The following is an 18112-nucleotide window of genomic DNA, read 5'->3' as shown; positions in this document are numbered from 1 at the left end:
TAACTGAATCATCTTGATACAATTCCAAAAGATTGGTTCATATTAATAAATTAATAAATAAATGAACAGAAATAAATCTGAATTAAAATGATTTAGATCATATTAATAAAATAAATATAAAATTTAATACTATTTCAAACTAATTTATGATATTATTAACTTATTTTAATACAAAAAAAAAAAAAAAAAAAAAATCTGGATAAAATTCCAAAAGTTTGAGTCAAATAAATAAATAAATAATACTAGAAAAATAAAACTTAAAATCTGAATACAATTCCAATAAATAATTTGAATCTTGTTAATAAATAAATAAAAATAACATTTGCACTATTCAAATGAATACTTTGAATCTTATTAATACATACATTAAAATATCCAAATAAAATTACAATAAATAATTTCAAAAATCATATAAATAAATAAATTTAATAATATTAATACATCTGGATACAATTCCAAAAGTTTGGTTCATATTAATAAATTAATAAATAAATAAATAAATAAACAGAAATAAAATCTGAATGAAAATAATTTAGATCATATTAATAAAATAAATATAAAATTTAATACTATTCCAATAAATAATTTGAATTATATTAATACTTAAAAAAAAAATCTGGATAAAATTCCAAAAGTTTGAGTCAAATAAATAAATAAATAATACTAGAAAAATAAAACTTAAAATCTGAATACAATTCCAATAAATAATTTGAATCATATTAATACATATATACATAAAATAATATGTAAATAAAATTACAATAAATAATTTCAAAAATCATATAAATAAATAAATTTAATAATATTAATACATCTGGATACAATTCCAAAAGTTTGGTTCATATTAATAAATTAATAAATAAATGAACAGAAATAAAATCTGAATTAAAATAATTTGGATCATATTAATAAAAAAAATATAAAACTTTAATTCCATTTCAATAAATAATTTGAATTCTATTAATACTTTAAAAAAATCAAATAGTCAAATAAATAAATAATACTAGAAAAATAAAACTTAAAATTTGAATACAATTCCAATAAATAATTTGAATCTTGTTAATAAATAAATAAAAATAACATTTGCACTATTCAAATGAATACTTTGAATATTATTAAAACATACATTAAAATATCCAAATAAAATTACAATAAATAATTTCAATAATCATATAAATAAATTGAATCAATGTCAACGTGTCAAAGCTGATTATATAATATAATGCATTTTTTGGTTTCACTACGGATGATTAATCAATGTACATTATCAAAAAACAAAAAACAAAAAAAAACACCACTACTAATAAATATCAGCCTAACGTCAGTAAAAAAATGTTCTGTCCTACATATTAAATGAATACTTCACACTCTACAGAAGAACAAAAAACATGTTTCCAATGTTGACTTTAAAGTGTTAATCTAGACAGAGGAAACGAGTCCAATCGAAGAACAGGAAGTGCACCAGAACGCTTTATTCTGAGAGAATAAATAAAGCTGTCAGTGATCGTCTGTAATGATGAGCACATGCTGCACTGTTTAAAGCACATTATTAAAGCGTGCTGTCACAATATGTTCTGAATACTTAACTGCAGCATCTGTTCATTTGACCTTCAGGACGTTTAAGGACACAGATGTTCAGATGCTCACACAGTTCGACTCAGAAATGCATTGTAAGGACGGATCACGCATCACAACTGCTTCCTGTCAGTCGCTGACTAAACAGGAAACAAAAGATGATTTCTTCGGATCTACTGACCACAGACGCAATATGACTGACCGCTAATAATACCTACAAAAACTATTAAATATTGTTTTTGTTAAATTAAATAAAATAAAATATAGAACTAAAATAAGTATTAAAGTTGAAGTATATTAATTTTTTACGTTAATTTATTATTATTATTAATAATAATATTCTCAAGGCTGCATTTATTTGATCAAAAATACATTAGAAAATGTGAAATATTATTACGATTTAAAATAACTGTTTTCTATTAATTATATAATTTGAAATATAATTTATTCCTGTGATGCAAAGCTGAATTATCATTAGCGATCAATTATTAATAACGGTTGTTATTATTATCCTCAATGTTAAAAGCAGATGTGCCGCTTCGAAATTCTGTGGAAACTGATACGTTTTATTTTTCAGGATTCACAGATGAACAGAAAGCTCAAACAAACAGCATTTATTTGAAATAGAAATATTTTGTAACATTATAAATGTCTTTACTGTCACTTTTGATCAGTTTAATGTGTCCTTAATGAGTAGAAATATTAAGCATATATAATATTTTTTGTTTTTAACTACATATTACTTACCCCGATGTATCTCAGTTTCAACAAATATATCGTGCAGCATAATAATCAGAAATGTTTATTATTGTTATTAGAATGATTTCTGAAGATCATGTGACACTGAAGACTGGAGTAATGATGCTGAAAATACAGCTATGCATCACAGAAATAAATTACAGTTTACAACAGATCAACACAGAAAGCTATTATTTTAAATTGCAATAATATGTGCCAATTTTTAATGCATTTTTAAATTTATAAATACAGCCTTGGTGGGCAGAAGAGAGGAGAAAGTTGTAAGTTGTAGTATACGCCATGTGTGCTCACATGTGGAAGTAATAACTATGAAAATAAAAAGACTGAATTCAAGTATTTCTGTTATGGATGTCCAGTTGGCATCTTTCAACAGCAAAACAAAACACTGACCATGATTGAAGCAAGCAATAGTTATGTCTGGGTACATAACGAACCCAAAGAGGAGAGAAAACCTAATTACAGTTTGTCCTGCAGCGACTGTGGCGTGTCGACACACTACATTAGTGACGCGAGCCGCGCTTCACACACTGATTACAGAGGGACAGGTGCAATATTTAGTGTGCGCCGGCCTCTCTGATGTAGTTCATGTACACCTCATTACGCCTCAGTCAACAAACAGCGTCCAGATGCAGCAAACAAACACACCATGAGACCTGAGCGCTCCTCTGTGAGATGCATACTGCTTTGTCAGTTTCTGACCCTTATAATTAAAGGGATTATAGCGGCAAATTTACATTTAGTCATTTAGCAGATGCTTTTATCCAAAGAGACACAAAAATATGGACAAAGCAATCAAAAGCAACAAAAGAGCAAAGATATGCAATGATATAATAAGAGTCCCCATTCATAAATTCATGACATTCAAAGCAAAAACTCAAACGCAAATAAGTCATCAATCATACTTAATTATATTAAAATGATTAAATCAGTACAAAATATGAAAATAGAAAAAGAAATATAGGGATAGTTCACTCAAAAAGAAATCTCGCTGGTAAAATGTGAGTCAGTGGCCACTTTAAGAGTCAAAAAAGCTTATACAGAAAACACTAAATTAATCCTCGTGGATCCTGATGATATATTGAGTTCTTATGAAGCGAAACGATCAGTCTGTGCAAGAAACTGATCATTATTTACAGCATTATTACCTGTAATCCAGAGCCTCAGGCGAACGGTCCGGAGTGACAACTGGTTCACGAATGAATCATTCTTTGAACCGGTTCTTTCTGGTGAACTATTTGAACTAATTCATCAAATCGGATTGAATCATCTGAAACAGTTTGCAGCTCGAGCAGCACAGATCTACAAGTCACTCAATATGAAAATACTGAAAATCACTCCAAACTGGAAATGAGCCAAAATAGCGGCGTATCTGATCCTGTGACGAATGAATCATTTAGTTCTCCAGTTTCTCTAATAGTTGCTGAACTGAGAAAACAGTTGAACTTGAATAAGCCACTGATATGCGCATGTGAACTGAGAGCTTGAATGAAGGGGAGAAGTGAACGTTTTTATGGTTTCTCATGGTTTATGTAAAAAGGTGAGCTGATAAAGATGAGTTTATTCACTTTATATGCGTTAGAGATGTTCAACATCCACATTATCCAGCATCCACAAACTGGTGAATCGTTTATTTGAATCAGTTCATTGAAGTGAACTGTCTGAAGGAATCAGTTCACAGAAAAGAATCAGGTTTCCTCGTTTGCCAGAGGCTCTGGATTACAGGTAATAATGTTGTAAATAATGATCAGTTTCTTGCACAGACTGATCGTTTCGCTTCATAAGAACTCAATATATTTTCAGGAGCCACTGGGAATAATTTCGTGTTTAATCATATGATTTTTTGACTCTAAAAGTGCCGGCAGCCATTGACTTGCATTTTATGAGTCACCAAGAACCACGGCTTTAGCTAAAAACACTGTTCTACTTGAGAAAAAATAAAAAACGCAGGGCTCTAGACTCATTCTTCCCACTGGTCTCTCTGGAGCATGACCACATGATTTGGTTGCACTTTTTATTTTAATATTAATATTTTTAGTATTAATCAATGCATGCTGAAGATAAATTTTTCTGTTCTCATAGTTTACAGTTATATGGTAACAAAAGTGGTTAGAAGAGGTTAATAAAACTTTTTGACAAATTTTAACTCGCACATTCTCAAAAAAAAAAAAAAGGTCTCAGTCTAGAGCCCTGAAAAGGCATCTACATCTTAGAGTGAGGGAGAGCAAATGAACAGCATATTTTAATTCTTGGGTGAACTATCCCTTTAAGATTTCTATATGCAAACGTGTCTTTAAAGTCACCTTGGTATTGGCCATGTCCACAATATACTGATCTCCTTTGATGCATTCGAGGACCTGGAATCCGTCGCGGTCCAGAACTTTGGCCTGTGAGTTTCCAGCCACCACCAGAATGACGTCCCCGGTGACGCTGTACTGCAGAGACCTGATCTGATGACTGCAATGACACACACACACACACACACACACGATTTTACAAGAGATATATGTGACCCTTAAGTCTCTGGGGTATATTTGTAGCAATAGCCAACAATACAAAGTATGGGTCAAAATTATACATTTCTCTTTTATGTCAAAAATCATTAGGATATTAAGTAAAGATCATGTTCATGAAGATATTTAGTAAATGTCCTACCGTAAATATATCAAATCTTAATTTTTGATTAGTAATATGCATTGCTAAGAACTTCATTTTGACAACTTTAAAGATGATTTTTTCTCAATATTTAGATTTTTTTTGCACCCTCAGATTCCAGATTTTCAAATAGTTGTATCTCAGACAAATATTGTCCTCCTAACAAACCATACATCAATGGAGAGATTATTTATTCAGCTTTCTGATGATGCATTAATCAAAATTTTGAAAAATTGACCCTTACATCGAGGTTTTGTGGTCCAGGGTCACATATGATCGATATAAAAGACCACATCACAGTTTTATTATTACAGGCATTGGTCAAATAGCAGATATTTTTAAAATCATTTAACAGTTGACTTATTTTTTTATTTTTTATTTAAAAAAAAAAAAAAAACAGCATTTATTGTAAAAAGTAGTATAGTAATTATTATTAAATATTTAAAAGCATACTTTGTTTTATTTAATACTATAATGTATTAATGCCTTCACTTTAAGTACATAAAATCATAGACTGCACCAATACAAAATTACTCAATAAATTTTTTACCAAGTACAAGTATACATTTTTAAGTAAATATTTTATATATAGATAATTTTAATAATTACATTTAAATTATGATTAAATAAAAAGTTAGTTATATATAATATATATATAATTAGTTATATAGATATATATAATTTCACCCCAAAATAAGAATAAATAAAAACATTACATTGCTTTATAAAAAAAATAAAAAAATAATTAAAGATAATAAGATAATAATAAGGCTGTATTTTCTTCAGATTGACAGGCTGGTTAATACTTAAATCATATTTTATTTTATTACTATGGTAATAATATATATTCCTATAATAATTAATAATATTTATTTCAAAATTATTTAATTTTGACAATGTGCTCAATTTCCATAAAAATACTGTCAAATATATTGTTTTTTTTTATTCAGAAAAAAGATCAAGATCACGTCCAAATCATGCTTAAATATGTAATAGTTCATCCCCGACATTTTACTTTTCTTCCATTCTCATCACTTCAATGCAATCACCTTTTATTTAAATAAATTAAAAGCTGTACTACAAACACTTCCATGATGCATAAATACAATTTAAATAATATATCAGTATTTTTGCATTACAGCAATGATGAGAACGTGCTTCACTGTCATTAAAACGACAAAAGCATAAAGTATTAAAGGTATTAAAAAAAAAAAAAAGTCTAAATTTTCTTTGTCTTCATGTTCTGGTGTGTAATGTGACCCAGCCGTGTTCAAGCACTTAAGCTGTGCTAATACAGAACAAGCACAAGATAATCTGTGCAGACGGAGTCCAGTTGGAAGCGATTCATCGTCTCTGCGCTGTTTGAGAGTGAACTGAGCACAATTAGAGTCAGATTGAGCGCTGCGGTCCTGGAGAGACTGTAAACAGTGTCGATGACTCTGTGAGAGCGCAGAGAGGAAGAAAACACGATCATCAGAGACAGAGGACCGCTGTAAATTCCTGAAACCCTCTGTGGGTCAGCGGCTTTATGGGCTCCACATGGGCCGCGTGTTTTCTTTGTCCGCTCTGCTCAGCGTCTGCTGGTAAAAAGATGCCACTGTACCTGGGCTGGTGAACTTGTTAATGTGCCGTGGAGGTTTAGTAAATCACACTCGGGATCAGCCAATTGGAGTTCAAGATCTCGAGACAACTGGGTTCCACTTTTAGGAGGATTTCAAGGAAAAACAAAAGACAAGAACAAAAATACCCAGCATCTGGCTGCATTTAGCTGATTCGACCGGAGATCGAGGGCCTGTTTTTTAATAGTAGTTTTTGTGTGGAATATGAGTTTTATTTTTTTTTTTTGAGTATATTATTGGTTGTTTTTTGGATGGATTGTGTTTGGTTATTTATTAATAACAAGAAAATGTAACATGAAAAAAAAAAAAAAAAAATTATATATATGGATAAAATGTGCTTAGTTATAATTAATAACATGAAAATGTAACATGCAAAAAAAAAAAAAATTATTTTTTTTGTGTATAATGTGCTTAGTTATAATTAATAAAACATGAAATGTAAAAACATTGCAAATAGTTATAATTAATAACATGAAAATGTAACATGCAAAAAAAATGTAATATATATAGCAATGTTTAAAAGCAGGATTAATTTTCTTTATGTAAAATATAATTTTATTATTTAATTTTCATTAGATTTTCATTACTGTAAAACATTATAAATGCTAAATATAAATGATAAATGTGACAAATATTACCATAATGTTTATTTTTTACAATACAATTTAAATAATAAATCATTTTGATCATATTATATTGTAATGTACGTTTTTGCATTCAGTTGACGGGAATTTGGGGATAAAAGATTAATGAAAATAATGAATAATTAATTATAATTATTAATGACAAAATGCAAAAAAAAAAAAAAAACTTTTTCTGCATGTAAAATATTTTTTATTTTATATTAGAAATCTCTATAAAGTTATTTTAATTCCTTTATTAATTTAATTTATTAATTATAAACACTACATGTGTGTATCTACATCAGCATAAATTAAAGGCACCAAATATTACCATAATGTTTATTTTTTTATACAATTTAGATAATAAAAATACCGTAATATTTTTGCATTGAATTAGTGGGAATTTTAGGGATAAAATGTGCTTATAAAGTTTGTAAAAGGGATACTGATTTAACACAACAGCCCAATAAACAAGAAGTTAATATTAAGTGAATTACATTGTCTGACTGTAACACTATTGTCTGATTTTCATCTCGAAAATAGTTTGAAACAGTCACATCTGAGCCGCTGCGCATCTCCATTCAAACACAGCAGTGTTTCGTTTATAAAGGAACTGCGTTTTTAAAAGAATCTGATTCAATCACCCATTCATAAAGAATCATGTGCTTCATTCCTGAATGAATCAGCCGTTTGAACGAATCAGTTGAATGAATGATTCAATGATAAAAATCAGTGACTTGCCGCCACCTACTGCCAGTTTTAGTTTCATTTTTAAGTATCTTTTCAGTTATTTAAATAATTTAATATTTCTATATTCAAAATGTATGGATTTAATTGCACTCATGCCACCTCTGAGCCTCGTTAAACGTCTGAAAATACACCCACAAGCCACTTTTGTGTTCTTCTGTACAAATTAATTTAGTTAATACTGATTTTTATTTGATTGGTAACTTATTCTTCTTATTCTACTTGTTCTTATTCTGTCGTTTTAATTAGAATTTTTTTTTTTAAATCTTATAAAATATAATTTTTTTTAACATTTCACATAAAAGATGACACTTTTAATAAATGTTTAAAAAAATGGCTAGTTATCTTCATGTTAAATATTTTTGATTTTATATTATATTTTACTACATAGCTATTTTTATTCTCATTAGATTTCTATTACTATCAAACATTAGTTATAAATACAACATGTTTATCTACATCAGCATAAACGCATCAAATAATACCAGAACGTTTTTATTTTTTTATTTTTGTACAATTTACATAATATATCTAGCATTTATTTCGAGAATATTATATTATGTATTAATAATGTTTTGCATTAAATTAATTGGAATTTAGGGGAAAATGTGCTTAATTGTGCTAATTAATAATGACAAAATGTAAAAAAAAAAAAAAAAAAAAGATTTTTTTTTTTTTAAAGGTCTTGTTTTCTTCATGTAAAATATAATTTGTAAACAGTGTCAATAACTCTGTGAAAGCGCAAAGAAGAAAACACGGCCTCTCTGGGTCAGCAATATTATTCTACATGTAAAAATATTTTAAAATATTTTATTTCATATTCTATTTTTCTATACAATCAATTTATTTTCATCACTATAAAACATTAATTATAAATTCTACGTTTATCTACAAAAATTTATAATTCATCAAATATTACCATAATGTTTATTTACAATATAATTTAAATAATATATTCAAAATACATTTTACTTTTTTATTTTAATGCATACCCTTATAATATATCAATTAGGGATGCACCGAAATGAAAATTATTGGGCGAAGCCGAACAAAATAAAACACCGGGCCAAAGACAGAATACGTTTTTTTTTTGGTTTTTTTCCCATATATTTTGCCAATTTTTTTCACCATTGCATAAATGAAATTGCCAAAATGCACATTTTATACTGTTATATATATATACACACACACACACACACACACACACACACACACACACACATATATATACTTTACTTAACACTGAACATTTTTTAACATTCTAGCAAACACTATCACAACAAAGCACAATTTAACTTATAATAAATAAGTAAAATAATATTCTTTTGGCCATTTTTGAGACCCCCTTCTCGAATCAGTCATGTACGTTTTACTGTAAAAGACTTCATTTAAAACATTAGAAAATATTACAGATCCCAATTTGAAAACTATGTATGTTTGTTATAAATGTATTAATAGAGCAGTTGTAATTATTATTATCGTCGTACTTTTCTTATTTTATTTAAAACCTGCAGCTGTCGAGTAACACAGTTTCAGTTCTTTACTTTGAGGGGGATTTCTAGGAAAAACCAAAGCCGGAGCAGAAATGCCCAGCATCTGGCTGTGTTTATCTGATCTGACCGGAGACGGATGAGGTGTAACGCACCATTCACACGGCTGCAGCGACCGGAAGGCATGCAGCGCCGCGTCCATCCCGGCGAAGTCCCAGAACCTCACGTCGTAGTCGTAGCCGCCGGTGACCAGACGAGCGCCGGACGGATCCAGAGCCAAAGCTGAGACCTGAACAAGCAGAGAGCATCAGAAATGAGCTTCAGTAGATGCTCTCCTGGGGCTTAAAGACCAGTAATACTCAGCAGTATTAACAAACTGAGCTGAATAATGACACTACTGTCTTCTGTGCAGCTGCTCTGAAAACTCACCTGAAACTATTTTTGAATTGAAATGTTTTAAATGATTAATTTTGCAACATTGACCAACATTTGAAACTATATATATATATATATATATATATATATATATAGAAAATTAATATATAAATCTATAATGTAACACTATTTCTATTGTTATGTATTCATTAAATATTAATTCATAATATAATAAATCCTTAATAATATTGCTAATAATAATAATAATAATACCAATAATGTGCATAAATATCAAGAAACTAATGTAAAATGTAAATATTTTTTTTTTGTATGTGACTTTTGGACAGTATACATAAGACCTTATATAATAATTATGTAATTATTTAATAAATTAAAAATAATAATATTGTAATTATTATATTATATAAAAAAAATTTATATGAACTAAAGAGAAATTGCATATACAATTAAATTAAAATATAAATATATATTAATCCAAAATTAAAAATTCACATTATAAATATATTAATTTGAAGAAAGGAATTATGTATATATAGATCACACTGGAAATGTATAAATATATAATCTAATATTACAATATTACTATTTAAATAGTAATAACATAATGTACAACAATTAATAATATACCATAATGTTACAAATATTTAATAATGTACAAATATGAATAATAATATATATAAATAAAAAATAGTAAATAAAAAAATACACATTTAAAATTTATAAAATCTATTTACAAATATTTATTTTATATTTATTTAAATATTTAAATGTAATGTAAATATTATAAATAATATTGGCAATATATATAAATATTGTAAATAGATGTGACTTATAGGGAAGAAGTCTTGAGTTCTAACAGTTGTTTTTGTGCACAATGAAGTCAGAACTGAAGAGAAGAACAGGGTTTCTGCTGGGTTTAATCAGTCAAATTTAAGACTTTTTAAGACCTTTTTATGACCATTATGATTTGAATTTATGACCTACACGAATTACGATAAATAACTTCAGTCATTAAAATTCCTTTCAAAAGTCTTTTTTTTAGTTTTGACTTTCATTGAAAGTACAAGTTTTATTATTTAAAGAGTAATTCTATTATTTCTTACTCAAGATTAAGAAACTGAAGCCTTCGCCTTCTTTTACTTGAGTATCAAGAACACAGGAACACTTAACAATTGTAACATTGTGAAGTTACATTGTAAATTAACAATTATTTTATGGCATTACTTTCCAAAATAACAAGTCACCTTGTCGTCATTCCAGAACCGAACGTGTATGTCCAGCTGTTTCTTCTTGCTTGTGTGATTTAAGCTTTCATCAAACGTGAGAACATAAGGCCCCGAGACCTTGGAGATGAGGACTTTAATATAAATATAATATTTTGTATGGAAAATCCGGACGTTTTTATGACTTTTTATGGCCTTAAATTCTTATTGTTAAATTTATGACTTTTTATGACCCCGCGGAAACCCTGGAAGAAGGAAAAGCTCATTTAGAAATTAATATTGTTAATTTTGGTTTTCTTTTGATTTTCCTTTGTCTGCATGGTGGGCGGTTAGGATGGTGTGATGGTGTGTGAGTAGTGAGCAGGTTTTTTAGACTTTTATGGAGGTTGTTATGATTGGTGTCCGGGATCTTCTTCACTGGATTCTGTCACACAAACACACACAAACATCTTCGGTGACTTTTAATTCAGTAGGAGATGAATGGAAGGTTGTTCGCGGCAGGATGGCTCTCATTTAATGCAATAGCACACCACCAATACATCATATCCAGCTCTCAGAGCGCTCTTCTCCAATCAGACGCACGCAGGTCTGTGTGATCTGTGCCGTCAGCTGATTACGCCACACCTGGGCCTGATGGGATACACTCATCTAACATACCCAGCAGCCCTCAAACACCACAGGCCTGAGAAAACAGAGAGTCTGAACACTGTTACAGACACACACACACACACACACAGAGACAGACACACACACACACACACACACACACACACATATATACACACACACACTGAGACAGACACACACACACACACACACGCACACATATATACACACACACACACTGAGACAAAAAACACACAGACACACACACATCCTCACACAGAGACAGACACACAAACCACAACCACACACCACACACACAACACACTATATACACACACCCACACTAAAACAACAGACAACACAACGACAAACACAAACCAATACACACACACACACACAAAAACACACACACACTGAACACAAACACAAAACACACACAAACATAAAACACACACACACACTGAGACAGACAAAACACACACACAAAACAAACACAACAATAAAAAAACACACAACCTGAAAACAGGCCACAAAACACCCACAAACACAAACCACACACACATATACACACACAAACACTGAGACAGGCACAAACACACACACACAAACACACAAATAAACTACACAAAATCACTGAGACAAAAAACACACAAACACACACACGCACACAAAAAACAAAACACACACCACTCAAAACACAAACACAACCACACACAAACACACAAACACACACACACAAATATATACAAAACAACACCCAAAAAAAAAAAACTGAGACAAAAAACACACAAACACACACACAAACTGAGTAACAAAAACACACAGAAACACCACACCCTGAAACAAAAACACCCAAACAAACACCAACACACAAGGAAAGAAACAGACACAAATAACACTCACACACACCACAAAACAAACACACACACTGAGACAAACACACTCCACACACAAAAAACACACACTGAAACAAAAACCAAACAACCCACACAAAACCAACCCAAACAAAAATACTCACACACACTCTCTCACAAAAACAAGAAAACAAACACCACCAAACACCCCACACCAAACACAAAAAAGACAACCCCCACACACATAACAACACAACACATAAAAAAAACAAAACAAACCCAACCAAAACAAAAAACCCCCAGAAACCACACCCAAACACAAAACAGACAAACAACACAAAAAACAAAAGAAACAACACACACACACACACAAAACACACAAAAACACACACACACTGAACAAAAAAAACACACACACACACAAAACCCACACACACAAAAACAACACAAAACAGAAAAAAAAATACACCACACACACCCAACAAAGAAACACCACAAAAAACACTGAAAACAAAACACACAAACACCCTCACTGCAAACAAAAACCACACACACACACACACAAACCACAACACAAAAGACAAAAACACACAACACACACACACACAAAACCACAAACACACACCACACTGAGACAAAAACACATCAAAAAACACAAACACATGAGACACAAAAACAAACAGACACAACAAAACACACCAAACAAGACAAAAAAACACACACAACACACACACACACTGAGACAAAAAACAAAAAAAAAAACAACAAACAAAAAAACACAAAAAAAAAAAAAAAAAAAAAAAAAAAAAAAAAAAAAAAACAAACAAAAAAAAAAAAAAAAAACAAAAAAACCCAAAAAAAAAACCAAAAAAAGAAAAAAAAAAACAAAAAAAAACAAAAAAAAAAAAAACCAACAAACAAAAAAATAAAAAAACAAAAAACAACAAAAAAAAAAAAAAAAAAAAAAAAAAACAAAAAAAACCACCCACCAAAAAAAAAAACAAAAAAAAAAAACCAAAAAACAAAAAAAAAAAACAAAAAAAAAAAAAAAAAAAAACAAAGAAAACACCAAAAAAAAAAAATAAAAAAAAACAAAAAACAAAAAAAAAAAAAAAAAAAAAACTAATGTCAAGCTTTAAAATGCTATGAGAAAACAAAGAAAAAAAGAAAAAAAAAAAAAAAAAAAAAAAAAAGAAAAAAAAAAAAAAAAAAACCACAAAAAAAAAAAAAACAAAAACAACCAAAACAACAAAAACAAAAAAAAAAAAAACAACCCAAAAAAAAACAAAAATAAAACAAAAAACAAAAACCCCCATACAAGAAAAAAAAAAAAAAAAAACAAAAAAAAAAAAAAAAACAAAAAAAAAAAAAAAAAAAAAAAAAAAAACAAAAAAAAAAGAAAAAAAACAAAAAAAAAAAAAAAAAAAAAAAAAAAAAAAAAAAAAAAAAAAAAATCAACAAAAAACAACAAAAAAAACAAACAAAAACAAACAAAAAACCACCCAAAAAACCCACAAAAACAAAAAACCAAAAACAAAACCACAAAAAAAACCCCCAAAAAAAAAAAAAAAAAAAAAAAAAAAAAACCGCAAAAAAACAAAAAACAAAAAAACGAAAAAAAAACCACCCCCCCCCACAAAAAAAAACCAAATACCCCCCCACACCACACACCAAAGAACACAAACAAAAAAAAAAAAACCAACCCCCCCGCACACCAACAACCCAAAACCCCCACCCCAAAACCCAACACACAAAAAAAAAAACACACCCCACGCCCCCCCAAACCACCCCAAAAAAAAACAAAAACCCCCAACAAAAACCCCAAAAAAAAAAAAAAAAACCCCAACCAAAACAAAAAAACCCACACCCACCCCCAACACAAAAAACCAAACCAAAACCAACCCACAAAAAACCACACCAAAAAAAAAACAAAAAAAAAACAAACAAAACAAACCAACCACCCCCCAACCAAAAAAAAAAACATAAAAACAACAAACAAACCCCAAAAAAAAACAACCAAAAAAAAAAAAAAAAAAAAATAAAAAAAACAACACACCAAAAACCCCCCAACACCCACAACAACACACAAACCCACACATCCACCCCACCAAAAAAACAAAAAAAACACACACACCAACAAAAAAACCCCCAAAACCCCACCACCACCCAAAAAAAACACCCAAAAAAAAAAACCAATAAAAAAACCCCACCACCCACCACCACAAACCCCCAATTAAAAAACCGACACCCACCAACCCAACAAAACCCAGACCCCAACCAAAAAAAAAAACACACACGCACCCCACCCAAACCCCACCCACACCAAAACCCAAGACACAAAACAAAAAAAAAAACCCCCCACCAAAACACCCACCAACAACCCCACACCAACAACCCACCAACAAACAACAACAACACCGCTCCCACAAAAACACACACCCAAACACAACCCCCCCCACCCAAAAAAAAAACCAAACAAAACCCCACCACCCACACACCCACACCCACACCCCCACCCACCCCCACCCAAAAAACCCCCAAAACACGAAAAAAAAAAAAAAAAACCAAACAAAAAAAAAAAAAAAAAAACAAAAGATTTAACACATAAAGAATTTAAAAAAAAAAAAAAAAAAAAAAAAAAAAAAAAAAAAAAAAACAAAAAAAACCAAAAAAAAACAAAAAAAAGAAAAAAAAAAAAAAAAAAAAAATAAAAAAAAAAAAAAAAAGAAAAAAAAAAAAAAACCAAAAAAAAAAAAAAAAAAAACACAAAAAAAACAAAAAAAAAAAAAAAAAAAAAAAAAAAAAAAAAAAAGAAAAAAAAAAAAGACAAGCAAAAAAAACGAAAAACAAACCACCCCCACACACTACCCCCGCCCCAAACCCAAAACAAACACCCCCACCCACACACCCACACACAACACACACACCCACACACACAACACACCCACAAAAACCCACCACCACAAACCCACAACACCACCCCCCACCCCCATAACAGACCACCCAACAGAAAAACAACCCCCCAACACCAACACACCACCACAACAACAAAAACCCACCACACCACCCCACCCACCACACAAACAACAACCTCCCCCCACAACCCAAAACACCCATGAAACCACCCAACCAAAAAACCACACCACCAACACACACCACCCAACACCCACACACCAACACCCCACAAACACCCAAACAGAACCCACAAACACACACCACACCCACACACAACCCCCCCCCCCCACACCAAACAACACACACACCCCCCACCACCCCACAACAACCACCCAACACACCCCAACCAAACCAACCACAAACAAAACCCACCAACCCCCCACAACCACCAAAACAACCCCACCCCCCAACCCCCACACAAAAGAAAAAACACCCAGCAGCACACCAACCAATCACACACACCCCCACACACACACACACACACAGACAGACAGACCACATGCACACACCAAACACACACACACACACACACACAGACAGTCAAAAACACACACACACACACACACACACAGGCAGACACCACGCCACAGAGGCACACACGAGACACACACACACACCACACGCCTGCCTGGGGAGAGCATCCTATCCTGCTTTTTAAGACTCTCTCATTCACACACTACAGCGCTCTCGCTCTGAGACAGATAAATAAATTAAATACTTCTTAATACCGTCCACTTCACATTATAATGTTTCAAGTCAGAATGTCACTGGAAACACGTAAAATAACCTCTTTATTTCTAAGTCAGTTTGGATAAAAGCAAGTGCTAAATGCACTTGAAATGTAAACATTCAAAGGTCAAAAAGTTGACAGAAAAACTATTTCATTTCCATAATGTAAAACATAAATCAATGACACTGCAAAAATTAAATGCATCAAATATTATCATATTTTTTACAATAAAATTTAAATAATATATTTAATATACATTTTGAAAACATTTATTTGTAATATATGTTCTTTATATTTTTTTGCATTAAACATACTATACATTAAATGACAAAAGGCAAAAAAAACAAAACAAAATGTAATGTCTGAAAAATACGATTACTTTTCTTAAAAATATTTTACTATATAGTTATTTTTATTTTCATTAGATTTTCATCTCTACAAACATTAATTATAAATTGTAAGTTTTTGTTTATCTACATTATCGTAAATCAAAGGCATTAAATTTTACCAAAATTATTTTTTTTAAACATTACAATTTAAACAATGAATCTAATTTTGATAATATTACATCATAATATAAGTTTTAAATATTTTTATCAATTTGTTAATATTCGTATTTATCATTGCATTAATGGGAATTTGGGAATAAAATGTGCTTTTTATAATTAACAATAACAAAATGGGAAAAAACGGATACATTTTCTAAATGCAAATTATATTTCTTTAGTATACAGTCATAATCATTACTACTGTATAAAACATTAACATGCAAAATTACAATCTTCATCAGCATAAAGGCATCAAATATTACCATGTTTGTTTTTTACTATACAATTGCAATAATATATATGAATACAGTATAGTACAGATGAAAACAGATAAAATGATGTAATTTCAAGTTGAATGTAAACATTAGTAAAGAGGTAAACATTAAATCTGATCTGCAGTTGTGAATATGATTTATGGGACTGAAAGATGAAAATACACTCACGTCATCGTCCATATCATCATCATCATCATCATCATCATCATCATCGTCGTCGTCATCAGCAGCGGTGCTGTGTTTGTATCCGGGTGGAAGCGGTGGCCCGACCACATCATCCTCATCATCATCATCATCATCATCACTCTCCTCCGTCTGAGCGCCGAGCGCAGGAGGAAGTGGAGGAGCGATGACATCAGAGTCCTGCTTCCTGTTCACACAAACACATGATGATGGAACAAATCGGTTTTTCTTAAGAATTGGCATGAAAACGGTATTTATTATAAACCAAACGGTCTTGTTCTCTTAATGACATGTGACCCTGGAGCACAAAACCAGTCATAAGTGTCAATTTTTTTAAATTGAGATTTATGCATCATCTGAAGCTGAATAAATAATCTCTCCATTGATGTATGGTTTGTTAGGAGGACAATATTTTTGTCTGAGAAAATATAAAGAAAAAAATCTGGAATCTGAGGGAGCAAAAAAATCTAAATATTGAGAAAATCATCTTTAAAGTAGTTCAAATAAAGTCCTTAGCAATGCATGTACATATTACTAATCAAAAATTAAGTTTTGATTTATTTGCGGTAGGAAATTTACTTAATGGAACATGTTCTTTACTTAATATCCTAATGATTTTTGTCATAAAAGAAAAATCTATAATTTTGACCCATACAATGTGTATTTATGACCCAAAATGTAATAATAAAATTATTAATACATAAAACAAAAAGTACAGAGGTAGTTCATCATATTACGTAACATTCAGCAGATCATTACACAGTTTCACAAATTTGAGACTTTTTTTGGTGTTAATGTTTTTCAGTGTTATAATTACGTAGTTAAAGTCACAAAGAAAATTTTGTAATTTGGGTAACTTTAAAGAGAATTTAGATTT

At 30.4% G+C, this 18112-nt stretch overlaps 1 protein-coding gene across 1 annotated transcript in view; it reads right to left on the bottom strand.

The window, feature by feature from the left end:
* LOC109091276 (WD repeat-containing protein 70) overlaps positions 1–18112 on the bottom strand; it is a 72004-nt gene that overhangs the window by 50632 nt on the left and 3260 nt on the right. The window contains 4 exon segments of the mRNA XM_042732053.1: positions 4591–4788; positions 9621–9754; positions 11449–11508; positions 17221–17422. Of these exon segments, the coding sequence (XP_042587987.1) occupies positions 4591–4788; positions 9621–9754; positions 11449–11508; positions 17221–17422 (594 nt within the window).

This window comes from Cyprinus carpio, chromosome B10 (assembly GCF_018340385.1).
Source record: "Cyprinus carpio isolate SPL01 chromosome B10, ASM1834038v1, whole genome shotgun sequence".
Taxonomy (NCBI): domain Eukaryota; kingdom Metazoa; phylum Chordata; class Actinopteri; order Cypriniformes; family Cyprinidae; genus Cyprinus; species Cyprinus carpio.
Note: the sequence above shows the minus strand (reverse complement) of the source record. Positions and strands in the feature narration are given on the sequence as shown.